We start from the raw sequence: 26,414 nt of genomic DNA on the forward strand, positions 1-26,414 counted from the left end.
GCGACAAAGAAATTCGACTTCGGAGCGGAATATTACAGCAACGACTTGGTGGATGGCTTGGAACTCATTTACTCTTGGCGGATACGTGATCGCAGCTTCAATGTTGATGTTGTTGTATGGAAAGAAATTGCATGAAGTTGGCAATACACAGACAGGCCCCATGAGACGCATTCATGTGGACATAGCCACGATTAAAGATGCGGAGGTGTGCCAGTCGCCTAAATCAGCCAATAAATCATGTTGCTAGTGAGGCCGACAAGGATTGGTTGCAGGTTGGGCGGATTCGGAGGATTCTAAGGCTCAATGCTAGCTGAACACATGCATGTACATGCGCATGTACACATAGGCGTTTGAGGAGGCTCAGCCTCAATTGCCTCCGGAATCTGTTTGAGGTTATGCAAACGTTTATCTCTTCAACTCCTACCTGATGAAGGCGGCCAAAGAGCTCACCAGATTCTCCTAGGGCACGAAATAGCGAAGCCATCGCCAGTCAGCTAGGAATGGATCCATTATCTGTGTCGTATGGAATCCTGCCCATGGTTGGGAACTCCGTCAACGTGTACAAATCTGTTCGCGCCAAGTTCAAAATATTCTGCCACTATTCTGCCGAAGTCGAGAGAATACGGAAATTATTTGGATCACAGCGAGACTATTTTCTCAATGAAATAGAGTTAGTGTTGCGGCTGGTCTTACAGGACCAAGACGTCGTCAAATCCATGATGAAGGATCCTGCGCACACCGAATGGCATGCTCATAGCCTGGAGAAGAAGTTAGAAGCCCTTTTGGAAAGAAACTTGATGTCGCTGATAGACATTGTCAACGATATTAACGACAGTATATCGACACTTCAGAAGGCATTTAAATGCTTTGCGCCGTTGGAAGAAGAGCAAAAACGGGTAAGATGCAACATACAGGCAATTGCTGCAAAATGCAACTGTTAACTCAAGCTACTCTCAAGGACGAGCAACTACAGCGGAAACCACTGAAAGACTGCGTTCGGAAACTGAGAAAACGAGTCACTATTACATTCGAGAAGAAAAACTTTGAAGATCAAATCGACGTCCTGGAGAAATCGAATAGCGCATTAAGACGGCTGCGTGAGCAAGTCAGCGAACTCCAAAAGCCTCCGTCGTATACAACCGGGAAGCAATGTAAGAGAGCAGGAAGGCTGCCACTGGAGTTCAAGGGATATAGAGATATACGAAGGGCTTCCAAGGCGCTCCACGAAGCATTGACAGCGGCTTGGTCTAGCACACAGGCGCCTCACCTGAGACATTTCGTCAAGCTCTTCCTGGACGCTAAAGCAGAGACTGACGTGCAGATGGAGATTGCCATCCTATGTTATGGTGCCCAACTACAGCAGACGGCTATTTTCCAAACAAACTTGACCAGACTAGAGGTCAGATCGAGAACAATGGACTCCATAATGTGGTCCAGCGCTAGTTTATTGAGTCCAGCTCCAGAGATGGACAACTCACAGAACAGCCGACGAAAACGACCAAAGGTCAGATTCTCCGACATTGGCGATAAGTCTGGTCTCGGCAATATCGACGCCGAATCATTATCCCAATACTCGATAGCCAATACCTCACAATCCACCATAGTTTCTCCGGATGATCTTCAGCTTACGGGGCATTTCTGTCCTGAGCTATTAAGACGATGCTCAACTCCGGATATGGTGTGTAAAGCAGAGGGCCTGGGACATATCGACAGTTGTATGCAAGAACCATTTCGCCACTGTTTCTTTCCTTGTTCGAATAACCATAGTTGTGGCAAAATGGGGCTTGACGACGTGATGCTCATGGATGAAGCTCTTGGCCAGTCTGCCAGCAACAGACTGACTATCGTTGGCCAGCTGCGATTAGCTCATCGACTCGTTTCTGCGGTGCTAAAGTTCAATTCGACTCCTTGGCTGAATGAGGTGTGGAGCTTCAGAGACCTTGCTTTCTTTCGACAAGGGGATGACTTGACATTATCGCTCCAGACGCTACACTTTGGCGTAGAGCTGATTCATGGCGGGCCTGATCCAGGAGAATCTTTGATGGATGTTGAGTCTCCAGTCAGTTTGACGCAATCTATTGAAGATGTGCAATACAAGCATGGTGTGCGCAACGTAACGCTGTATAGTCTGGGAGCAGCTCTACTGGCTATTGGGAGGTGGGAGCGCATCGATCATAATGACATTGAGGGAGTCCGTCGATTAGCATCGCAGTCATGCTATTTAGGGCCTGTGTATCAGGAATTGACTCAAAAAGTCCTCGATTGCGATTTTGGGTATGGAAAGGATCTGAAGAAGCCGAGACTTCAAGAGGCCATTTATGAGATGGTTGTATTAGAGCTGGAGTCGATGATTGCGAGCCTCGATATATCAGGGGAAGAAGATGAGTAGCATTAGCACACATACCCACGTATATGTATTCTTATCCTATTGTGAAGAGAAAATAGGGCTTTACTTCTTCCAGTCTCGAGGAAGCTATCTAGAAGGAATGAAAAAGAAACAAACAAACAGAAAACATCGTCTCCCATGACAAACGGCCAACGGGGCAGTCGCAGCTTCCAGCATGAGGAGGATCACGTAAAACCACACGCGATTCTTAACACCTATTCTAGATATAGTTATATATCACCAAGTAGGGCAGAATTAACGTGAGCAGATACATTTTGCGTGAAAGGATTATGCATGCGAAAAGTAGCGTGGAATCCTGAAGGATGTCTGCTCCATGATATCACCAATTACATGTACATGAATGCGAATACCTGAGTGCTTGCAACCTGAAGACACTGCCTTCTAGCACAGCTCAGAAGTTCGATAAAAAGGGCTACTTTATTGAAAAGCCATCCAATTCTCTCTTGTTCAACTACGATTGGCTTACAGTAATGCCTAGACGCATCGAATATGGAACTACACGTAACCATCCTCTCTCCAGGGCTGAAAGCTTCACTGACCAGCAGATGGTCCAAGTGACCAAGGCATATGTACCCGTTGTTATCCATCACAGCCAATCAACGCCCAAGATCCTCACGACCCCAGTCTCGCGATGGTGCCGTATTGCGCGTATTTGCTTTTAGGGTGTGCTTGGCTTTCATGCGTCAAATGCTAGTGCGAATACCAGCGGCCCACGTCTCGAAGGATCGGCGCTACGAGGAAGTTAGGAATTAGGCTTCGGTGCCGCATTGTTCGCTTGGGTATCGTATTGCTCGTAACACCCGGGAATTACATTGAAACTGCATGAAGGTACAATGAGTAGCAGCAAGCGGTCGGCAAAGGAGCGAAGTGGCGCCATACCAAGCTTGAGGTTGATTGTGATTTGACGTTGAAGCTGTACCTACATCCATGTAGACAGACTTGGAGATTGCTTCAAAGAGGCTGTGCAACAACTGGGTGTCAAGACTTCACGTTTCAATCTCATTCAAACGTGCTAAGGCTAGAAGTGTCACGGCGCTGCGACTGCTACGTTTACGGTTTAAATCTCTCTATGATGCAGTATCCATTTGATTCAACCGCCTATTTCATTTTGTCGAGGTCCGCATGTTCTTGATCCCCATTTGGGAAATACGTGGCGCTGATTCTCCCCAGCCCCGCAGAGCAACATTTAGCGTCCACCTTATCCATTCTGGGCCAAATATGGCGCTGCTAGCTGCCTGTGGTTAGCTGGGGCTTCACTAAAGGCCGTGCTGACAGGGGATCCTACGGGGCTTTCAGGGCAGCTGGAGCCCTATATCCCCTCCATTAAATCGAGACCAGCCACTAGCACCAGCATCGACATCATGGCGCAGCTAGGCACGAGCATCGACTCTTCTCCTTTGCCTCTTTCAATGCCTCACAAGTAAAACAACCGAGCCAAACGAGACGCAGCCCACACGTGTGATCCCTGTCGCAAATACGCGGATCAATCCTCCAGCATCATGGCGGCCGTTGCGACTCTCTCCTGGCTAGTGCCTCGATGGCCAAGACAACGGACGAACGCATTAGGTCCTCATGGATGTCAATGTATTTAAACCTAATGATCCTCCCGTCATTGTTGGCCCTGCTTCTTATTTGGATCTGAATCATTCCTATAGCTGATTCAAATCAAGGGTCTAGTCTCATCGTCCCCTCTTGCACAAGGGTGACGACGGCATTCACTCCTTAACATCATCTTCATCGTCCTCAGACAATCTCTCTGTGCATGGAAGACACCAGACCAAAGACAAAGATGCGACAAGGGCAAACCCCGTCTCTGCCCACCATGACTCTCTACAACCAGATCTGGGCCTTGACAGAGAAGACGCTCAGAATCATCATCCTTCGACATACCGTCTCGACGATTTACAGCGCTCTCGTTCTTCCTATCGTCCTCACTGTCTATCTAGGCATTGGCCAAAAGTTTACTCAGCCCAACGACAAGTTTGGCATTGCTTCTCCTTTCGACATCTTTTCTCTCGATAATGCTCTCTCCAAATCTGACAGTGGCCGAAACACGGTCGTCTTTGTCAATAGTGGCCACACTGGTGGTGACATAGGGCATGTCATCGACACTGTTTCTGATATTGTCAAGGGATCCGGCAAGAATGCGACGATCATACAAGATGAAGACGACTTGGGATATACCTGCCGGAGCACTATCCGTGGCACATCCAACTGCTTCGGCGCCGTGGTGTTTTATTCTTCCCCTGATGAGGGCAGCGATGGCTTCTGGAACTACACTCTGCGTGCAGATGCTGGTCTTGGAAATAGCTTCCAGACGGACAAGGGCGACAACGATGCCCAGATTTATGCATTGCCTCTCCAACATGCTGTTGATGCTGCCATTGCCGGCCTCAAGTCTGGCTCTTCTTTTCCTTCAACAACGCAGCAATACGCTTATACCGAGTTGACTGAGGATGAGCGCCAAGCTGATGTCCGGCGTAAATACCAGAAATCATTTATCAACTATCTCAGCGTTGCTTACATTACCGGTATGATTGGTGTCTGCTATCATATGCCCGGCTACATCGCCATCGAGAGGGAAAGAGGCCTATCTCAGCTTATTGACGCCATGATGCCCACTAGCCAAGGGTGGCACCGTCAATTCGCCAGGCTCATCTCCCACCATCACGCCTTTACCATGACATATATGCCAGGCTGGATCGTTGCATCCATTGTTGCTAGAGTCACCATCTGGACAAACACTAGCTTTGGCATCCTGATCATCTTCTTCATTCTCAGCGGTATTGCTATGACATCCATGTCCCTCCTCGGAGCGTCGTTCTTTAAAAAGGCTCAACTCTCGAGCATAGTGACCTCTGTCATCTGGATTGTGCTCGGTATAATAGCTCAAGTGATTCCGCATCCCAATACCGCGACAGTCGCCGTCCTCAGTTTACTCTTCACTCCGTGCAACTTTATCTATTTCATCATCTACATTGCTCGATTTGAGCAGTACGGACAAGCAACGAATCTAATACACTTACCGCCAGGCCACACTTCAAATCTTCCTGGAATCGTTCATTGGATCTTTCTCATTTTACAGATGGCCGTGTATCCATTTGCCGCAGCCTTTGTAGAGCAGACCATACACGGTGTGAGCACGGGAACTCGGTCGTCAAACGCTCTCGAAAACCCTGCCGGCGGCGTTCAAGATGCGGTTCGTATCGACAATATGACCAAAGTTTTCAAACCAAGTCCGATTCGTAAATTCTTCTCTTTTGTCTCGCCACCAAGGCCCGAGGTGGTTGCTGTGGATAACTTGACTTTGATGGCGAAGAAGGGCGAGATCTTGGCATTACTGGGTGCAAATGGCAGCGGTAAAAGTACCACTCTTGACGCCATTGCTGGTATTAGCAATTTCACCAGTGGCAATATGTCTGTCGATACATCCGGCGGTCTTGGATTCGCCCCCCAGCAGAACGTCCTCTGGGATGATCTTACCGTCGAGGAACACATCCGACTGTTTAGCCGTATAAAAAATCCTCACGACAAGACGCCTGACAATGAAATTGCAGATTTGATCGACGCTATTGGACTTCGCTCAAAGGCCAAAGCTTGGTCAAAAACTCTATCAGGTGGCCAAAAGAGAAAGCTTCAGCTTGGAATGATGTTGGTTGGTGGAAGTTCCGTCTGTTGTGTTGACGAAGTCTCTTCTGGAATTGATCCCCTGTCGCGCAGAAAAATTTGGGACATTCTCCTGAAAGAGCGCGGTTCCCGGACAATCATCATGACTACCCATTTCCTCGATGAAGCAGACTTACTTGCTGACAACATTGCCATCCTATCCAAGGGAACGTTGAGAGCTGAAGGCTCCTCTGCACAGCTCAAAGACACTTTTGGTGCTGGCTACCGTATCCACGTACTCAACCCAAGGACTTTAAACGCTGTGCCTGATATTGAAGGTGTCACAAAAAAGGTTACTACAAACAACGTCACTTACCTGTCGTCATCGTCGGATCAGGCCGCCAAGGTCATCCGGGCTCTAGAAGCTGCTGGTATCCCATACAGATCATCTGGCCCGACCATTGAAGACGTCTTTCTCCACTTGGCTGAGGAAGTTCATGGCGAAGGGCTTCAGCGACAACCCGACGTCATTAACGAAAAGGTTGCCAAGGTTGCGAGCGATACACCCATCGCGGGCGAAAACCTGGCATTGCTCACGGGGCGACAGATCGGCATGCTCAAGCAGACGGGCGTGCTTTTAAGAAAGAGATTTACAGTTTTCAAGACAAATTGGCTCCCTTATGCGGCTGCCTTTCTGATCCCCATCATCGCCGCTTCAGTCATCCAAATTCTTGTTCGCAATGACGACTTAGTTGGGTGTTCACCCACGCAACGAAGTAGCCATTCTTCAAATGATGATTTCTTCAAGCTCTTAGATACAGCTCATCTTGCAGGCGGCCCGTCATCTCAATTTGGCAATTCTTTAGACGATTTGTTTAAACCAATTCTACCAGGCTCAACAAGCCTTCGAAGCCGGGACAGTTCTACCACTGTTGGAAATGTCACCGTCGATCTAGTAGATTCCCTCTCGTCCTTTGAAGATTATGTCAAAAACAACCGGAGGACTGTTACTCCCGCTGGCCTGTGGCTTGGTGACTCGAACTCAGCTCCGACGTTGGCCTTCAAAGCCGACAACTTTTCCATGTACTCTGCGGTCATAGGTCAGAGTTTCCTCAATACCATACTCGCCAACACTACCATTGCAACGGAATACAAAGCATTTGACTATCCTGTCGCTCCTTCAACTGGCAGAGGGCTCCAACTTGTGGTATATTTCGCTGTGGCTTTCTCAATTTTCCCTGGTCTCTTTGGCCTCTATCCCAATTCAGAGAGGCTCAAGAATGTTCGCAGTTTGCAATACTCGAGTGGTGTTCGTACTCTACCGGTCTGGGCTGCACATGTCATCTTCGACTTTGGTATCATTGTTGTGCCCATGATCTTGACTGCCATGATATTTGTCGTCTCCTCGAATTCATGGTACAATGGAGGCTATCTGTTCCCAATTTTCATCTTTTATGGGCTGACAACGATCGTCATTTCTTATCTCTTTTCACTCATTTGCGACACTGCAATGGCAACTTACGCCATGACCTCCGTCGTTCAATCACTTGGCTTTGCCGTCTACATAATTACCTACCTGTTTATCCTTACCTACTCCCCAGCCTCAAACACCGATCGAGACGTTCTCATCGCACATTGGGTCATTGCCGCTATTTTCCCCACGGGTTCATTAATTCGCACGTTGATGGTTGGCCAAAACATCTTTTCAACTACTTGCGACAACGACCAGCTTCGAGCCAATCCTGCAGCAATGACTGCCTACGGTGGTCCTCTGCTATATCTTATCCTGCAAGCCATCTTCTGGTTCTCTATAGTAGTCTGGATTGAGAGTGGTGCTGGTCGATATGCCCCTGAAAAGGCCAAGAAGTCTCCCGAAGTTGACGATCCGGAAGTCGCAGACGAGCTACTCCGTGTCGATGGCCCAGACGGCCAATCTGATGGTCTCCGTATTGCACATCTAACCAAAGCCTTTGGTAAGAATACTGCCGTCGATAACGTCACCTTTGGAGTCGAACACGGCGAAGTGTTTGCTCTCCTCGGTCCCAACGGCGCAGGCAAATCCACTACCATCTCCCTGATACGAGGCGACATTGCACCGAGTCGTAACGGCGGAGATGTGTTTATCGAAAACGTCTCCATTACCAAACGCCGTGCCGCTGCCAGAGCAAATCTCGGTGTGTGCCCTCAATTCGACGCCATCGACAACATGACCGTTAGCGAGCATCTCCGCCACTACTCCCGCCTCCGAGGCATCTCTGATATCGACCACCAAGTTCCCGCTGTCATCCGTGCCGTCGGATTAGAAGTCTATGCAGACGTCATGGCACATACTCTCTCAGGAGGCAACAAGCGCAAACTCTCCCTCGGCATCGCCCTCACAGGAAATCCACCCGTCATCCTCCTCGACGAACCATCCTCCGGTCTCGACGCAGCAGCCAAGCGCATCATGTGGCGCACTCTCGAGGCCATCGTCCCAGGCCGCTCCATCCTTCTCACCACGCACAGCATGGAAGAGGCCGACGCGCTGGCTAATCGCGCGGGCATCATGGCTCGCCGCATGCTCGCCCTCGGGACGACGGAAAAGCTTCGTCACCGCTTTGGAGATACGCTGCACGTTCACCTCGTCAGCAAGACTGCGCCTCACTCTTCGGAGGAGGAGATGGATAACCTTCGCGCGTGGGTGCTGAATAACTTCCCCGGAGCGTCCGTGGAGCAGGAGACGTACCATGGACAGATGCGCTTCTCGATGCCTTCGTCCGCGGTGCCGATGCAGAGTGGAGTGGCGAGTAGCAGTGAGAGTGCTAGGGGAAGACTGCTTATTATGCTAGAGGAGCAGAAACAATATTTGGGCATCGCACACCATAGTGTCAGTCCTACAACGCTGAATGAAGTGTTCCTGAATATTGTTGGGAAGCACGATGTTCAAGAAGAAGGGTATAACAACAGAACAGATGAAGGAGTCAGAAAGCCCTGGTGGAAGTCAAAGTACATCTGGGGTTTTGAGCGTTCTTAATATTTTCCTTTGTTTTATTTCGATTTGATTCCCCCTTGAAGTTGTGCAATTGAGCGGTGTACTTTATATATATATATATAGAATTTGAAATAGACATGGATATCATTTGTTTAGATTACATACATTAGCTAGCTCATTTATTATTTACGTATACTCATCTGTCCCGATCCTCCTTTTTAATGGGTGCCCATCTCGTAGACTGGTCCTCCGCCGTGCAACTCCTGCGGTAAGTGCGTATCACCAGGCACTTCCGGCGGCTGTACATGAGCTTCATGATATGTCTGCCCCATTGGATGCGGAGGATACGCATATGCGGCAGGGGGCTGTGGATATGATCCATTAGGTAGCTCAGCCGCGTTCGAATATTGGTTTTGATATATCGGCGAGGTTGTAGCAACAGAGCCCGGGGCGGGTGATACGCTCGAGACAGTCTGGGGAGTAACCGATGGCTTGAAAGGTTCGATGGGAGAAACTTGTGCAGTCTGCACAGGAGCAACAACGACGGGTGCTGCAGCGGCAGCTGCTGGATCGACTCCGGCCGCGGGCGTGCTTCCTCCCTTCATCTTATTTAGGCAGAGTCTCCAGATAGCTGCAGCGGCGGCAGCAACACCGACAACAACGCCGACGACAATGCCGGCAATGGCGCCCTTGGAGAGTTTCTTGCTGGGCCTGTGGAGTGTTGAGCCTCCTGAACCGCTTGAACCAGACGACCCGGATGATCCTGATGATCCACCACCCGATCCTCCGCTGGACCCTCCGCCCGACCCGCCGCTTGAGCCGTTGCTGGGGCTTGGCGATCCGTTCGACGGCGATGAGCCGGCTGTTTGTCCGGGAGAGTTGTTGTTCCCGGTAGGAGTAGCACCAGGGTTGTTACTACTGGGTGCAAGTCCGGCGAGCACACTTATACAAATCTCTTCTCCCGCCACCTGGGCCTCTGTTGAACAATGTCAGCTTCAACCTCTACATCTTCTACCAGCAGTTCATCTATATCACTTACGGACAGCGGTAATATATCCGCAAGCACTGTTGACACAAACCGCTGCACCACTGTTGACGGCGCTCGCATTGTTACATTCGCAGCGAGTGTCACCCAACTTGCAATTTGTTAATCTAGTGACGGCTGAAGCAATGCAGGCAGTGGCACACGCAGGGATAGTTGGAAGTGCGCGTGCAAGCATCAAGTCGCCCACAACTTCCAGAGAAGGACCAGGAGTGATGAAGGCCGCGGCTGGTCCATTGGAAAGATGCGCGACTGGCGTGGGAACCGTATCGGCTTGACGAGCTCTGATGTGCAGAGCTGAGGAACTCGACGCGAAAAGGAAAGAAGAGACTAGCAGCGCAAGTGAAGTCGGTAGATTCTGCATGTTGACCATGGTGAGCAAATCCGGCTTGTAGGTGCCACCCTTTAGACAGGTTTTGGTTCTCACGGAGAGCAGCACAATGAGAAAAGACAAAATCGCCAGGAGGGCGGACTGATATTTCTGATCCGGCATCCCAGCAGTATTATAAAGCTATTCCCGTTAGCATGCTGGCGTGGGGATTCATGGCCCGATAGCATCTAGCATCGTGACCTTTGGAGCGGGCCATGAATTTCTTGCAGGGGTCGTGCACTCGCACTTGTCGTCGCCTCATTCGTTTGCAAACACGGGGCGAGGCATTCTCGACACTCTGCCAGTGCACATTGGGAAGACCCTTTGGGCACTAGGCCACTTGACAGAGGCCGTAAATTCCGTCGCGGAACGCAAAGCCGCACACCAACTCTGCGTCGGGGACGAAGCCTGATTGGAAGTCCATCACATTGGGCATGGCGGCCAATTAGCACAGATGCAGTCCGAGGTCGAAATAACAAGGGGCCAATTCAGCCTGCAGATCAATATTGGATGCAAGTGGTCCCGCGCTTCCCCCCCGCGGACCTTTTGGCAGAATCCAACGTTCAAGGTGAGGGATAAACGGTTGACGTTTTGTGAGATTTCAAAGCGCTTATTGATTGTGTTATATTCGATAAGCCGGATACACTCGCGTCTCGTCTTGTCTATTTCTTCATTCTTCGTCAAGATGAGGACGAAAGACGAAAGACGAAGCCTTTGATGCCTTCGGCTAGCATCAGCCGCAATAGACGTCAAACAACCATCTGGGCGCTTAATCGAGTCGAGCTTGGCGTCGAGCTTTAACGCGCCGCCGTTGCCGGTTTCCCGAAATTTAGTCAAGCCCGCCATTCTCAGCCTCACCATATGCAGCAGATACGGGGAGACAACCCTCTTTTCGCTTTTTGGTGTTTTTGACAGGTTAATCCGCCCGTCCAGTGTGCTTAGTTCTCACCACGTCGAGGGCCCAGGTCAAGCTTTTCGTCCCGTCTCCTGCCGAGACCTTTTTGACGCCATGTTATTTCCCACGGATTTAAAATCGCTGCAATGCCACCCCCGTCTTTTGTCGCTCCGATTGCCGGCTGTGCCCCCCGTTTAGCCCGAGGACACTACCTTAACTACCTCGTGCGGCAGGCAGCAGAGAGCTAGTTGGCGTGGCAGTGTTTGATAGAGCTGTTTCACATATTGAGAAGCTGACGACAGTGTCGATCCAAGAAGCAGAAGGGGAAGAAAAAGAAGCTTGGTTGCCTGGTTAAAGTGCTAAAGAATCGGATCAACTCTAAGCCCTCTTGCGGAGCGGAGCTGGTGCTCCTTCCCAGAATGAAGCTTAATCGGTATTGTTGAAATAAAGCGGGGCCCTTTCCGTTTGAAGGAATTCGATTTCTGATTGTTTATCAAAAGATCCTTGCATTCCACGTGATTATGTGACGGCCAGTTGTCCAATTACAAGGTCTGTGATGTTGATAAGAAATCTGCCTCGGTAGGAGCCACATGGTTGGTACTGTGGCTCGTGAGCTCTTGTCTCTCTGTGGCTGGTGCACGCATCTGCACGAATCAAGTGAAGGCCGCAGATGCAGCGAGTCAAGCATCAAATTCAAAAGTGGATGATGGCTGTACATACTTTGTTATTCACCAGCAATTGACATATAGAGTTTTGTTTGCTTGCCTATGCAATTCGATAGCAGCCTTATATAGCCTCAATCACAAGTCACCGTCTTATACAATCATCCTTCACTCCCAAACAGACCAATGATCTCCCAGAACCGCCTCACGGGTCCCGAGATTACCGAATCCGGGTCCAGGAAGGAAAATTGTGGGCCTCCCGTCGACACGGCGATCTCGCAGCAAAAAAAATAGAGCGCCTCATCTCTTTAAACTCAACCTTGGAAACTATAAGATACCACGATTTAATATCAAGTATAAAAGGATTTAAAAGCCCAGATTCGCGGGGTGTTTGCTTTTTATTCGTCCAAAACTTCAGTCACAATGGCGTTCACAATGCATGCCCATTCGGGCCAGTTCTGCCCTGGCCATGCCGTCGACCAGCTTGAGGACATTATCCTGCACGCTATATCTCTTGGATATAAAACTATTGGCTTGACAGAGCACATGCCTCGCTATGAAGAACAAGACTTGTATCCAGAAGAGGTATGTCTCACGTTACCATGCATCTATTTGTTTCCAAGCTTGGTTTATTACCTCGCGTTACACAGCATTCTACTCACACCTACCCCTCCATCACATATTCACATGTCACTCATTCTCTCTCACTCACCCTCTCACACAACCACACACTCATTCTCTCTTACTCAACTTCTCACACAACCACTCACTCATATCCCCTTCACTCACCCATCTACCACCCAAATCTCACAAATATATCTAACTCTCAAACCCACTTAGCTCTCCGACCCCCAAGCCTCCCTCCAAGCCCTTCCCCCCCGCCACGAAGCCTACATCCTCGAAGCCCGCCGCCTCCAAAAGAAATACTCCCCCCAAATCCACATCATCATCGCCTTCGAAGCAGAATTCATCCGCCCCTCATACGCACCCCTCGTCCAAGCCCTCTTCGACGCATCCTCCCACGTCGACTACTTCATCGGCTCCGTCCACCACGTCCACAGCATCCCCATCGACTACGACAAGGCAACTTACGCCGCTGCCGTCACTGCAGCTGGAGGCTCAGAGGAACGGCTTTATGAGGATTACTACGATTTGCAGTATGATATGCTAAAGGCTTTGAAACCGCGCATTGTCGGCCACTTTGATCTTATTCGTCTTATGAGTGAGGACCCGGGCAGGGATGTCAGACAGTGGAAAGGCGTTTGGGAAAAGATTCAGCGGAATCTTGAGTATGCTGCGAAGATTGGGGCTTGGCTGGAGTGTAACTCGGCGGCCCTGAGAAAGGGCCTCGACGAGCCTTATCCTGGTCGAATCATTTCAGAGGTAAGTTACACCTACATGAGAGCATTTCTCTTCAAGGTATCAACATCAGTGTAAATCTTACTAAACGGTGAAATCATAGGAATGGCTCAAACTGGGCGGTAAATTCACAATGTCCGACGACAGCCACGGCATCGCCCAAGTCGCCACAAACTACAGCCGCGCACTCACATTCCTCGAAAGCCTCGGCGTAAAGCACGTCTGGACTTTCGAGCGCAAAGACCACCCCGAAGCAGGAGAAACCACAAAGGCGGAGCTCAGCGATGTGGGCGTACCTCTCAGCGAATTTCGTCGAAATTTTTCATAAAAACCACTTCACTTTTATCATCCCGGAAACAGAGGTACAATAAGACACTTCACTTCTTCTCATTCTGGAAAATAGAGGTACAATAGGCCATAATAGGTTAAAGATTTTGCTTTCAGGGGAGCATACAAGATTAAGATATAGAAGGAACTCAAAGACCATCTATAAAAGATAGAGTAGAATAAATAGCTTCCGACAAGATTTTTGTTTTTCTTTGTTTGGGAACGGGTATCATGTAATGAGAGCAGCCCAGCATTCCAAAGGCTGGTGCCAAGTTTGGCAAAGGGGTGCTTAGTAGCTAGAAAACAGTTGGTCTCGAAAAAAGAGAGAACGAGCTTCAACAAGCGCTAAACAGGCAAAATAAAGGGCAAATGAACTCCTACCCATTCCGTGCTCCGTACCGTACCGTCCGAGTGACATAAGAAATCTAATACCATCTCCTTTTTTGCTTTTTCACAGTAACACTTCACTTCCTCGGTGGGATGGTACCACTTGGCTTCCTCTGAGCCTTGTTCTGGGGTGAGGGGGTGCGGTTGGCCGATTGCTTAGGGGCAAAGGGAATGGTTCCGCTGCTGCCATACTGGAAAAGTGCGCTGCTCTTCTTCTTAAGGAGGCCAGGCATGACCATTGGGTTGCCAGCCGGGAGTGTCGGGGGCATCCACTTCAGCGGCTCCTGAGGAGCAACTGAGACCGGGGGTGGCCCTTCAGGTTGGTACTGGTAAAAATCGGCCGTCTCATCGACTGCTTTCGTCGAGCGAGGGGAGCTCACGTTTGGAACAGCCTGTCTCGACTCGGGAGAAACAGTTCGTGGCGTGAAATGTTCCAAATTGGGCGTTGATAGGCTGCTCTCAGAGGCGGTCGATAGCGCCGGCATGGTGCCATCTGGGGATGCGGCATTGATTGTGGGCCTTGAGCTGTTGGGCGTCTTGAGGCCGCTAGACTCTACGGATCTGTTGGTGCTGGCAGATGACGTGCGCAGCTCTGACTTGGCGACGGCAGCGGCGGCTGCGGCTGCGGCTTGTTCGGCTTCGAGGCGAGCCTTTTCCCGTGCCTCCTTTTGTGATTGGGTGATCAAGTTGATTTTGATCTTCTTGATGCCCTTGGTGATCTTATCCATGTCGTCAATAGTAGCGTCCAGCCTTGCACCTGCAGTTGCTGTAGTTGTTTCTGCAGGACTTTCCCTTCCGGCTTCATGCATTGGTGACCTGAGGGCCGGCTCGCCATGAGCCGTGGTCGGCCTTGACCTTCTAACAGTGATTCTTCCGGTAGAACCGGAGCTCTGCGCTTGGTTGCCTGCCATTGAGATAGGCCTCCCGGCGATGGGGCCCGCAGATGTTGAAGGGCGAAGCGGTAACTCCTCGTTGATCGTAGCGGCACGAGAAATGCTGCGCTGTTGCGTGGGAGCAACGGACGACGTGCTAAGCCGACGGTTATTCCCCTTGGGAGGCAAGCCAATAAGAGGCTGCGGTGTCTGGCCGCGAGCAGTTGCCTGATAGCCCATGTTAATCATTGTTTGATGTAAAAGAGGGTAAGGAGGGGGTTGTAAACTGCATGCTCACCTTTTCTGCCGCAATTGCTGGAGTACCTACAGTTCGTCTCCGGTCCCTTGTCTGCCGAGCACTGTTCTCCTCTTGAATGGGATCAATAGCCCTTGGCTTACGATCACGAAGCGACATTCTTGATGTTGACCGTTCGAGATCCGGCGTGGCAGTGGATTGCCTACTTTGCCGCGCACGAGCTGCCTCTGGATTCAAGTCGTCGGCCGTGTAGCTGTCGGTTTGGCGATCCTGTGGGATGAGGAGCTTTGAGAGTTCGTTGGCAGCGACCGTCCACGGAACCTCAGGTGGCGAGGGAGATGGAGATCGGCTAGAAGTGGTAGACCTGTTGACCAGCGTCGACATGCTTCGTCGCATTTTGAGGGGATCCACGGCCCTTGCCGTAGAAGCTTGGGTCGGTGTACAATAGGTTGGAGGAGTAACCATACGCGGCTTCTTTGGCGTAACAACAGGAAGTCCTACTGTGGCCTCCAATTTCTCAAGTTCATCAGCCGACCACCACGAAGAATCGTAAGGGTTTATGGAAGATAACGCTTGTCCAAAGTACTCGTCATCGTCGTTGTAGACACTTTGCCCGAAAGAAAGACGGCCCTGACGAGGCACGTTCTGCTTCCCAACAAGACCGCTCAGGTGGCTGAGAATGCCCGAGGTCAAAGCCCTATTGCTATAGCCACCCTCCAAGACACTGACGATGCGACCTTCGACAAAGAGGCCCTCCTCAGCAGCAAGCTGAACAATATCTTGTGTGAGCCGCGCGTAGAACTCTGTGGGCACATTGACCTTGTGACGCTGCATGCCAGCACTCTCCCATTCACTGGCGTCAAAGCCAGCAGACAGAAAGATGACGGCCCGCGGTTTAGCGCCTGCGTCTTGTAGCTTCTCTGCCTGCGCTTTAAGATAGCTGCGGGCCTTGTCGAGAAGTATTGTGTACTTGGTCTCATAAAGGTCCCAGAAATCTTCAACTGTCTTCCACGGCTGGAGATGGGCGTTCCAGACGTTTTGACCGTGGGCATTCTCGATGCAAATACTGGCTTTCATAATCTTGTCATCATCGCCGTTTTCGCAAGGATATGAGTTGATGTCGTGCAAGCTGAAGTAACCAATAGATGTCCTCTTCCAGGCGGCATGGCTCTTGGTGGCAGCCATTGACCGAGAGTTGTGCGCCCAAGCAATGGCCTGAGAGCCATCTCCGTGGTGCAAGTCAAAGTCAATGATGGCGGCATGAGTCAGTTCGTGGTTCAGAATGCCATGCATAATTCCAACATGGACATTGTTGACCCAGCAGAAGCCAGACGGAAGGTTGGCAGAGCAATGGTGCCCAGGAGGCCGAACAGCAACAAATGCACGACGCGGCCCAGCCGAGAAGACGGCATCCACACCCTCACACACAGCACCCAGGGCACCCTCAATAGCATCTAGTGACTCGCTACAAAGGTACAAGTCGCCTTCATGAAGCTTCTCCGCCGTTGCAGTGCTGGCAGGTCTTTGCAGCTCCTTTCCTCCACGAGCCAAGACCGCCTCTGCAGACTCACACATATTCTTCAACTCTTCCATCCACTTAGTGCCATGCACGTTGGTGACGGCGGGGGACAGCAGCGGCAGCCTCCGGTCCGTCTTGTGGATGCGAAAGGGGATGCTGGGCAGCATGTGAACATTGCCCTTTGGCAGGATGGGCAGCGCACCATCGCTATGACGTTCACCAAGACGCACATAAGCTGCGGCCACGCCCAGAATGCCAGCCTTGATTCGCTCAGGCCGCTCCACAATGTTGCTGAGGGCACTCTTGGGGGTGCGCGGGCGCGCAAAGCGGTGGCCGTAGACGGCATCGTTGAGCACAACAACTGTCTCGGTGTAGAGCGTGGACACGGGCCCGTGATGGGCCTCGAGCTCTTCCTTGAAGTGGCCACTCGCCACGGAGCTGGGCGTGACTGGCGGCCGCCACTCAGGCTCGGGAGCTCCAAACGACGCCCTCAAGCCCGGTGAAACAACCTGCCCCAGGCTGGAGCGCCTGGATAAAGACCGCGAAGGGCCGACGCCGTTTGCCGAGTGCAGGGAGTTCATCGAGGCTTTGCGGACGAGGGTGGGGGTTGCGGCTCGCGACTCTCTGCCTGAGGGACTGAGAGAGGGAGTGAGGGCAGACGAAGAAGGGGAGGCATGGCGAGAGAGATTTAAAGGCGTGAGCGGCGTCGAGGGAGAGGGCAATGGCGATAATCCGGGGGATCGCGGGCCACGCTGGCCGAGTGACAGCTGGCTGAGTGACTGCGATAGGCCTGCGTCTTTGTCCCTGGAGTTTGTTGCTGCACGCCGTGGCGGCTCTGTATTGGGCGGAGACGCCATTTGGGCGTCTTATAAGACCGGTTTAGTCGGTGGGTTGCAGCGAGGCGACATGCGTTAGCAGAAGGAAAGACGCCAGGAACACGCCGGAAGAAGCCTGTGAGTATGTGCCAAGTTGGTGTGGGTGGAGAGTGAGCGTATGTATTGTATTATGTTGCGTTGAGAAATGCAGGTTTGCGATGCTGCTTCAGTTCAGTTGGCAGCTGGCGATGTACGGAGCGATTGCTTCAATTAACGGCTGCCTGATCGATCACTCGATTTCCCTGGTTTTGGTGATGGCTGCAAGTATTTTTGTTGTTGTTTGGGTCAAGGTTGGCACGCGGCGGCGGCCAGTGGCTCGGGGCGTTTAATGACATGGTCGGGCATGTAATTTCAATTGTCGCCATCGTCATAGCCGCTTCGCTTCCCCTAATTCCAGTCCCAAATTCGCGTCCCATCTTGTCTCGCCCCGATCACGTGCCGGTGCGAATCTCATCCAATCTCATTCATATCACATCCATCCATCAAATAAGATAGGGGGCTGGCAATCAATTGCTTCACGTCACCATCATCGGGCCTCGTCAGGTCGGGCACCACAGCATTGACGCTGCGCCGGCACAGCTTCGCACGCGCATCTCGCCGATTGTCTGGTGTTTTTCCAGACAAGTAAGGGGTGTTTTTCTGCATCCGAAACGGCAGGTCTCGCTGCAGTGGAGCAGAGCGTCTCCCTACAGGTACATGCATTTGCGCCTGCTTACAGTCGGGATATCCATGATACACTACGGAGTACATGCAGCGAGGCATGCAGGCCACGATTGAGGCCAAACAAGACCCTAGACTTCTGGAGGGGGTGGATGCCGCATGTCATGACATCAGCCAAAACCGCCAAATCGGCCACTCAAACGCCACCGGACACCAACTTCGTATACTGTACTGTACTGTAATCCATCGTCTGCCGCTGGGGGCGACATGCAGCGGTGGACCTCCAGGCAGGAATACATTCTTTGAGGGCGTACGTGGCCGAACCACAGCAGAGGCCTTGGATTTGGCAGCGCTGCGGTTTGCAGTCATTCGTCAGCGCTGCCTCCAGCTATAACCGACGAGGTCCGGTTTGAGCAGCATCACAAGCAAGTGTGCTAGTAGGTGCATAAAACCAGGAACTGCCGACTCCGATTAACGGCTGCAAGCGAAAAGGTGGAATGACTGCTACAGTAGTGCTGCCGCTGCTCTGCTAGCACAATCGGCTAACAGAACAAGGACCGGGAGCCCATATCCGACGACATGATTATCAGGTATAGATACCATCGAGAGTTACTGTTAGTCCTCGTAATAGCAGTAGCTTTGAATGGAGTCTGGCGGCCCGAATGTGCAGATGGCATCAGTTACAAATTACACAGCGGGCTCCATCTCATTTGAGAGAGTAAAATATTCTCTCATGTGTAAATTTCCGGCAATGTTGCCGTCGTGACTAAAAATACTTGACAGGTACTCCCGTTGTCCGTGCTTTCGTTGGAAGTGCAAGTAAACGCACCAAGCATAAAGGGGCGACTTTATTAGCGGTCCCCGCTCTACTTCTTTTTTAAGGTACATCTGGGGTAGCGCCAGTCCCTCGATCTCAAGATGCCTGTTTGTCTGTGCAGTGGAAGGACAGAAGCTCAGACGAAAGAAAAAGCGCCCAGGTTTGTTACATATGTAGGCCGGCTTCCACACAGCTTGCCAGACCTTGCAGACGCAAGAGATTAACTCCAATCTCGAGGTAGGTTCATGTTCATGTAAGTCATTCTGTCTTGCTGGATGCATTTGTTTGTACACATCAAGTAAAGTGCACTTTGTAGGGTAAGTCGATGCTCCGATTCGAGCGATTGAGGCCAATTTCTGGCTGCCCAGGGCTCCATAGACCCGAAAGTCCGCTTATCGCGCTGGGAACTCGCGCGCAAATAAAGAGCAGAGCATGTGATGGTGTTTTCATGAATTGATGCACAACGACTGGAGGAATTGATCAAGGTAGCGTAACAAAAAAGAAAGAAAGAAAAAGAAAAGAAAAAAACCTCTCAATTGTGGATAGTCTCCAGGCAGAAACATGCGCAGCAAATCTACGGCATTCATTGTTGGGCATCGTCTGCTGTCTCAAACAGCACGACAGACAACCAGGCTTGAGTCTCAACTCAGCTCAGCTGCCTGAACATCACACCAGGACAATGCACGCATCGTACTCGTATGAGGTCGACTAACACAGCCATCAGATCAGCCCTATTTTCCCGCTTCCTTCTTATCTGCTCTTCATCCTCATTCCATCCCGTCCCAACTCATCGCCACCGCACCGGCGCTCAATAGCGTCTCATGCATGTGCTCACAACGCATCTCGTCCTTGGCTGCTTTTGTGGCACTAGCCGTCAAGGCCTGACTAGCCCAAAGCTCGCCCAGTTCAGGGCACATCCCGCAACTCAATCGCCGCCTACGAACAAGGCTTGTGTTTCCATCTTCTGTCTTCCATCTTCCTTCTTCCCACAGCCTTCACCAAGTCTGAATTGCTACTCCAGCATCGCCTCTATTCCATCTCCACGATAACCAAACAGTCTTTTCTCATACTCAATACGAGTACTTGTCACACCTCCCAACAAATTGAACAGAAATCCTTCCTCTCCAACCCCCTCCGAGCCGTGCCGCGAGCTAGCCAAGCTTTTTTCCCTGGCTACTGATTCAGCCGCACGGAAATCCGCCTCACCATTGGCCGTGTAACTGCGGCGACAGAATCAAGAGCGCAGAAGCAATGCCATTCCCCCTCTACTTTGTGCTTTCCGCCTCGCTTAGACTGCATGAGGATCCCAGCTCTGCGCTTGGCCTTGGCCCTCTAGACTCGTCCCCGTGATGTCGGTAGCTCAGCTTTTATTGACCTTGGGAGCCGCTAGAAGCTCGTCGTTGAAAAAAATGGCGTGTCTCCCATGTACGAGTAGCTGTAGGAGCTTGGGGGCTTAAAACTCAAGAAGCTCGCCTCCTCGCCGCCTTTCTCTCTCTCTCTCTCTCTTGCTCTGTGTGATACCCATTCCTGCATTGTTTTGTATTCGTTCGAGATGGCTCTCGCTCTCCTCATTCCCATACTGGCCGGCGGCGCGGCGGCGCAAATGACGCTGCCACTCATCAACTACGATGAGGTTGTAAATGCTATTAACCCCAATGATTCGGGATACCAGATCTGTACTGCCGCAGCTTCGTTTCTCTCGGGCTGTGTTGCTGAAATTGGAGGATCCGAGGCGCTGTCCACTGCAAATCCGCTGTCGCTCGCAGCATGTGCCTGCTGCATTGGAACGACTGATGTAGCTCCCGTCTACAGCACTTGTGCCGATTATCTCGGTTCCGAGGCGCCTCAGCTGGGTTCTCAGATCTCTGGTGTGTATCTGTCTTTGCGTTGACTTTCATTGAGTTCCTGTAGCCTCTAACAAACTGCTAGCCTACGACTATCTCTATACCGTGTGCGGAAGCTCTCCAGAGATCTGTCGTGGTCAGATTGGCGCAAACCCGACCAATTCACAGCCTCCAGCATCATCTCACACTCCCTCCCAGTCCTCGAGAATTCAGTCCCCTTCGCCATCGAGATCAACTGCTTCGCCGGCCTCCTCGCCCAGCAGCATTCCGCAAGAAACAGAAACGTCAGGTGGATTTACAGCAGAGGGATCAACGGCCGCACCGACCAGAGCTTCTGCCACTGGAGGCGCATCCGGCACATCTCCTGGAACAGGAACGGGCACTGCGACTAGTCTTGTGACAACACTTGCATCAGCGTGTGTTCAGATGGTGGACATTTTCCAGGAGTGTACCAGGGCGACGCCTGGTTTTACGGGCATGCCGTTTGGAGAGCAGGCATACTGTTACTGGTAAGATTTATTCCATCTTTATAGTTGAGATTGACAACTGACAACGTGTGTGTGTATAGCTGCCGAACTGCCTTGGATGGCCAAGTCACATGGACCGATGAAATCGAGACATATGCTTCAACTTGTCGAAACTGGGGAGCCACAGCAGGCCCCGGTGAGCCCGTTACCGCCTACGATGGTTCGTATTCCTCATGCTTGTCAAGATACAATATCTGTAAAGATATATATGCTAACACAGCGATAGTGGCCAAAACATTTGCTACCTTTTGCCATCACTTCAGCGATGTTTGCTCTGTCTCGACTACTGCTCCTCCAGATAATACCGCGACGAACGATGACACAGGTGCGACGACCACTGCAGGTGGCCAAGTTACCGTTACTGTCACTCAACCGCCTGCTTCTACCACCAATGCGGCTGCTACCGCTCGTGTGGGACTCGCTGCAGGTGTGATCGCAGTGGCTGGATTTGCTCTGATGGTTTAAGTGGTGGCCGGGCGTACAATGAAGGAATTTAATGTTTGAAATGTCAGAATGAATGCAACGGGTAATGCCACTGCTATGGATATAATTGCTGCTATGCTGGATATACATGTCATATACTGGGTATATATACACCAGGCGCGTTGAGACAACCGTTTAGAGACCGCCAATGACACGTTTAATGATTCTATTATTATACCGTCAAGTCAACATTGACTCTCTTGAGTGCCTCCACAGCCCATTCAGGGTACTGCGTCTTATCTTCATAAAGCCCTGCGAAAAACTCTCTGATAAGCGCAGGGAACCTGTCCTCAATAACCGCCTGTCGAATGTCGCGCATGAGCTGCAGCTGATACCAAACGTTGTGAATCGTCAACAGATGCGCCGCCACCGTCTCCTTGGACGCGTTGTGGTGGATAAAGGCTCTTGTGATACCCATGCCGTCCTCTCCCTCTCTGCAGCACATGCAGCCACAGCCAGGCTCAATGGGACCAAAGTCGTTGGCGTACTTGAAGTTTCGAATGTTCAAGACGCCATTCTTCGTGACGGCGTTTCCAAATCGCGCTGTCCTTGTTGGCCAAACGCAGTCAAACATGTCTGCTCCGAGGGCGACGCTGACGATGAGATCTTCTGGGTAACCAATACCCATCACATACCGAGGTTTGAGATCGGGAAGTAGGGCTGTACATGTCTCTACGACGCGGCAGTAATCTGCCTTGGCTTCTCCTCCGCTGAGCCCACCTATGGCGATGCCAGGTGTATCCCTAGCCAGCATCTCTTTGCAGCACTCTCGTCGCATCTCCAAATCTAATCCGCCCTGGATGATGCAAAACAGATTCTGTCTGTCGGGATTCTTGTGAGCGGCTATGCATCGGTCCAGCCATCTGACACTACGCTCCATGGCCTCTCGCATTCGGGCTTTGTCTGGCGAGGTGGTCACCAGTACATCGTCGAGCTGCATCATGATATCACTGCCTATTGTGTTTTGCAGTGATATAGAATGTTCAGGGGTGAGGAGCATGGGTGACCCGTCGTGGGGACTGAGGAAACGAACACCCTCTTCTGTGATTGTGGCTAGCTTTAGCAGACTGACCATTTGGAAACTGCCGTGATCTGTCAGCTTACACTCATTTCCAATGGAAAATAACAAAGACGTACCCTCCACTATCTGTAAGAAGGTTGTGATTCCATCCTTGCAACTTGTGGGCACCACCAATAGCATCAAGAATCTCCTGGCCTGGCTTCAAGCCTAAGTGGTACGTGTTGTTCAGGCAAAGGCGGCAACCAGTATCCTCTAGTTGCTCTGGAGTAATGCCTTTAAGGGAAGCCTGAGTGGCAACAGGCATGAAAATAGGCAGCTGAACGGGTCCATGAGGAAGTGTGAGAATAGAGGCACGAGCTCGAGTTGTCTGGCTTATGCTTATCGGTTAGTATCAAAACTGGGATCACTTTGAGATTTGGGGTGACACTGACTGAACATTTTGCAATCAGTTCAAACGTGAGAGCCGGAGATGTGTACACGTTGGACGCCATTCTTTTGGCCGTCTGCATTATTTGCCCAAAGATATTCCCTGAACTTCTTGTACCGGCCTCAATCGTGAACCCTTTCCTTGCCTCACAGTGAATTTTCAGCTCTTCTGCCGTTGAATTTCTTACACGATAAGGTGCATACCCTGGAACCTGCAAGATTTTGGCGGGGCTTTTGCACGCGCCACACCCCGCCACAACGAGGGGAGTCTCGCCGGCCCAACTTCGGAAGCCAGGAGCTCGTCTCAATGCTGCCAAAGAATTTGCATCCATTCGAGCCATCGTATGAGTGGCATATCGACCTCAGGCCATTGAGCTTCTCAACGAGCCTCGACAGTCAGAATGGGGGGCCGAGCCGTATCGCCCGGGGGGGCTTTGCTGAGGACATCACGCATGTTCTCAATTCCCAAGCCCCTTCCCGAACCGCCGTCAACGAACCTCCATATTGGGGATCACAAGTCTGCGACAATGACGAGACCGTATCCGCAGCATCAGTCCATCACCTCGCCCCTGGCTTCACGAGAGAAGGGTGACTGGGGACTCAAGCGCCCGTTCCCTTTGAAATCCACCATGGCAACATCTACGCCCTTTATCCGAATCAAACAGGTCGACACCGTTGAAAACGTCACCAACTTTGCTTCTGCGGCCGACCACTCTCTATCATTGGAGAAGTTTCAGGAGCTGCGAGTGGCCATGTCCGTGCCCTTCAATACCGACAAGAAGTCCGACTCTTCACCACGGACAGAGCTGTGGCACAAGTCAGTGTTTGAGGAGGATATGGACTTTACAGACTTCCAGCGTGGACGGGGAGATGATCGACGATGGAAGTTCCAGGGTCCTTGGCTTGCTAGAATGACTGAGGGAGAGTTCATCGAGTACCTGAACAAAAAGGTCCGTCCTAAGCGGGCGCATTTCCGAACGCTTCTAAAGGAGAAGCTGGCGGACGATATCACTACGAGCCAGAACAAGGCTGCATTGGAGTCCGGCAAAGCCGCTCCCGCTAAGATTGAGGCACGAGATATCTCAGAGGAGCAATTCACAGACTACCTGCGCTCATTGCGCAACGACAGAGTGACGCTGTATGCTCTTGTCTCCAAGTTCCTCGACTTGGCTCCCCTGGGACAACCAGTTGGAATCATTCAGACCTTCTGGTCCGATCGGGACAGCCTTGCTCCCGATAGCCCGTATGGCAAATCTGGCCCGCCCCCAAGCCACCCGTCCGCTGGTATCAGCTACCTGCGAACCGGTTCATTCATGGAGAACCACCCCGTCTACGGCCCCCAGGGCAAGCGAACGCCCGCATTGGCGCGAGTGGTCTATCCCAAGGCTGGCCCCATGTCTCCCAAGCTTGGTGTCGGAGGTTTCGTCGCTGATGCTCCCTCTGGTGACAACGAGTTCAACCCGAGAACATACGGCTCACGCAGAATATCACCCATCAAGTCCATGCTCAACGGCATTATGCATCTTGATACTACCACATTTGGTGGTGCCAAGGCCTACGTTGAGGCAACGACAGCCAATGTTGATCCCAGCGGCAAGGTCGTCTTGCAGCTCCGAGAAACGGGCCCAGAGGCCCAGGTGGTTGCGAGGGAGAGCAAAGGCCTTACTGAGATCTATCATGACGGCCCGACCAAGAGCTATGTTCCCACCACTCCCAGCAGCAGCGCCAGCGCTCCTAGCGGACAGGAGGGCCAGAGATCTACACGGGTATCTAACGAAGCCCGCCTGAACCGTGTTGCTGATGAGATTCTGGAGGAGTCATTACGCCCTGACAAGTCATGAGAAGAGAGGGTTGGGTAGGGTGAACAGTTTTGGCAATTACAAGCCCGACAGACAAAGGACGGGCTGCGTTGAAAATTGCCAAGTGCTGTATTTTATGAAATATTGTCAAATTCTACCTATGTATCATTCATGTAAAGTAGTACCAATAAGAGATGAGCTGTATATGTTTTGATGAGCTTTGAACCCTTCCAGACTTGTATCTCCAAAAGACCTAAATGAGTATAGCTCAATTGGGAAATAACGCTAGCCGTGACTAGTTAGCACATATGGTTCAGATCGCTGAGAGACTGAGAGTCCTGTCACATGACCCCACACGTGCTGATTTCTGAGCCCTAATCAATTCGGCTCCCACACCCCCACCAGTGCTAGACCAAACCACCAAGTTTTCCTGTAGATGGGAATTTCGCAAAGCTTCACTCACTAATCCACCACACCACCTCAATACCGCCAAAATGGGTCGCGTTCGTACCAAGACTGTCAAGAAGTCCGCCAAGGTCATCATTGAGCGGTACTACCCCCGCCTGACCCTCGACTTCGAGACCAACAAGCGCATCTGCGATGAGATTGCCATCATTGCTTCCAAGCGCCTGCGCAACAAGGTCAGCACCATCCACTAAGCCGGAAGAAACCACCGACTTGGAAATCGCGAGGGAAAGAGCGAAAAATAAGAGAGACAAGAAGACATTGTGGCTAACAGCGGAATTTGGGAATTATAGATTGCCGGTTACACCACCCACTTGATGAAGCGTATTCAGCGTGGACCCGTCCGTGGTATCTCCTTCAAGCTTCAGGAGGAGGAGCGTGAGCGCAAGGACCAGTTCGTCCCCGAGGTTTCCGCTCTCGACTTCTCCGAGGCTGGCCAGCTGGATGTCGACAACGAGACCAAGGACCTGCTCAAGCACCTTGGCGTACGTTTTCCCCCCTTACCCGCGAAATCTACAAATACGTTCACAAGCTGACCGCATATACTATAGTTCGAGTCCATCCCCGTCAACGTCATCCCCGTCTCCCAGGCTCAGGCTCCCGAGCGTGGCCAGCGACGATTCGGCGACCGCCCTCGCCGCGACTAAAAAGGTTTTTTTGTGGGAAAATATTGGGTCTCTGGTTTTGCAACATTTTGCAGGTTGGCGTCTCAGGATGGTAGTGAGTGCATAGATCTCGAAAAAAGAAAGATCTTCTACCCCACAAGGTGTCGCCGATTCTCTGATTAATTTCGAGATGACGCTTGATTGCCAAAAACCGTCCCT

General features: G+C 51.3%; 9 protein-coding genes across 9 annotated transcripts; 6 read left to right on the plus strand and 3 right to left on the minus strand.

Annotated features, from left to right (window-relative positions):
- Positions 1 to 500: 500 nt before the first annotated feature.
- Positions 501 to 2,389, plus strand: T069G_07987 (uncharacterized protein; the record flags this gene model as incomplete). The annotated part of the gene is made up of 2 exons (XM_056175197.1): positions 501 to 896; positions 959 to 2,389. The coding sequence occupies 2 exons, from the start codon at positions 501 to 503 to the stop codon at positions 2,387 to 2,389; spliced, it is 1,827 nt and encodes a 608-aa protein (XP_056026146.1).
- Positions 2,390 to 4,229: 1,840 nt separating this feature from the next.
- Positions 4,230 to 9,026, plus strand: T069G_07988 (ABC transporter domain-containing protein; the record flags this gene model as incomplete). The annotated part of the gene is made up of 2 exons (XM_056175198.1): positions 4,230 to 5,190; positions 5,260 to 9,026. 2 exons carry the CDS (start codon positions 4,230 to 4,232, stop codon positions 9,024 to 9,026), a joined length of 4,728 nt encoding a protein of 1,575 aa, XP_056026147.1.
- A 176-nt stretch (positions 9,027 to 9,202) lies between these two features.
- T069G_07989 (CFEM domain-containing protein) lies at positions 9,203 to 10,399 on the minus strand (the record flags this gene model as incomplete). Its single annotated transcript, XM_056175199.1, has 2 exons — positions 9,203 to 9,960; positions 10,024 to 10,399. 2 exons carry the CDS (start codon positions 10,397 to 10,399, stop codon positions 9,203 to 9,205), a joined length of 1,134 nt encoding a protein of 377 aa, XP_056026148.1.
- A 1,989-nt stretch (positions 10,400 to 12,388) lies between these two features.
- T069G_07990 (PHP domain-containing protein) lies at positions 12,389 to 13,640 on the plus strand (the record flags this gene model as incomplete). The annotated part of the gene is made up of 3 exons (XM_056175200.1): positions 12,389 to 12,538; positions 12,794 to 13,336; positions 13,416 to 13,640. 3 exons carry the CDS (start codon positions 12,389 to 12,391, stop codon positions 13,638 to 13,640), a joined length of 918 nt encoding a protein of 305 aa, XP_056026149.1.
- A 463-nt stretch (positions 13,641 to 14,103) lies between these two features.
- Positions 14,104 to 17,530, minus strand: T069G_07991 (histone deacetylase domain-containing protein; the record flags this gene model as incomplete). Its single annotated transcript, XM_056175201.1, has 2 exons — positions 14,104 to 15,126; positions 15,197 to 17,530. 2 exons carry the CDS (start codon positions 17,528 to 17,530, stop codon positions 14,104 to 14,106), a joined length of 3,357 nt encoding a protein of 1,118 aa, XP_056026150.1.
- Positions 17,531 to 20,577: 3,047 nt separating this feature from the next.
- On the plus strand, positions 20,578 to 21,861 carry T069G_07992 (uncharacterized protein; the record flags this gene model as incomplete). The annotated part of the gene is made up of 4 exons (XM_056175202.1): positions 20,578 to 20,893; positions 20,955 to 21,378; positions 21,438 to 21,556; positions 21,617 to 21,861. The coding sequence occupies 4 exons, from the start codon at positions 20,578 to 20,580 to the stop codon at positions 21,859 to 21,861; spliced, it is 1,104 nt and encodes a 367-aa protein (XP_056026151.1).
- Positions 21,862 to 22,051: 190 nt separating this feature from the next.
- T069G_07993 (queuine tRNA-ribosyltransferase domain-containing protein) lies at positions 22,052 to 23,409 on the minus strand (the record flags this gene model as incomplete). Its single annotated transcript, XM_056175203.1, has 5 exons — positions 22,052 to 22,696; positions 22,748 to 22,813; positions 22,913 to 22,961; positions 23,017 to 23,267; positions 23,332 to 23,409. The coding sequence occupies 5 exons, from the start codon at positions 23,407 to 23,409 to the stop codon at positions 22,052 to 22,054; spliced, it is 1,089 nt and encodes a 362-aa protein (XP_056026152.1).
- Positions 23,410 to 23,853: 444 nt separating this feature from the next.
- T069G_07994 (mitochondrial ribosomal protein subunit domain-containing protein) lies at positions 23,854 to 25,167 on the plus strand (the record flags this gene model as incomplete). The annotated part of the gene is made up of 1 exon (XM_056175204.1): positions 23,854 to 25,167. One exon carries the CDS (start codon positions 23,854 to 23,856, stop codon positions 25,165 to 25,167), a length of 1,314 nt encoding a protein of 437 aa, XP_056026153.1.
- Positions 25,168 to 25,619: 452 nt separating this feature from the next.
- T069G_07995 (ribosomal s17 domain-containing protein) lies at positions 25,620 to 26,237 on the plus strand (the record flags this gene model as incomplete). The annotated part of the gene is made up of 3 exons (XM_056175205.1): positions 25,620 to 25,766; positions 25,884 to 26,075; positions 26,142 to 26,237. The coding sequence occupies 3 exons, from the start codon at positions 25,620 to 25,622 to the stop codon at positions 26,235 to 26,237; spliced, it is 435 nt and encodes a 144-aa protein (XP_056026154.1).
- Between the last annotated feature and the right edge of the window lie 177 nt (positions 26,238 to 26,414).

This window comes from Trichoderma breve, chromosome 5 (assembly GCF_028502605.1).
Source record: "Trichoderma breve strain T069 chromosome 5, whole genome shotgun sequence".
Classification (NCBI taxonomy): Eukaryota; Fungi; Ascomycota; class Sordariomycetes; order Hypocreales; family Hypocreaceae; genus Trichoderma; species Trichoderma breve.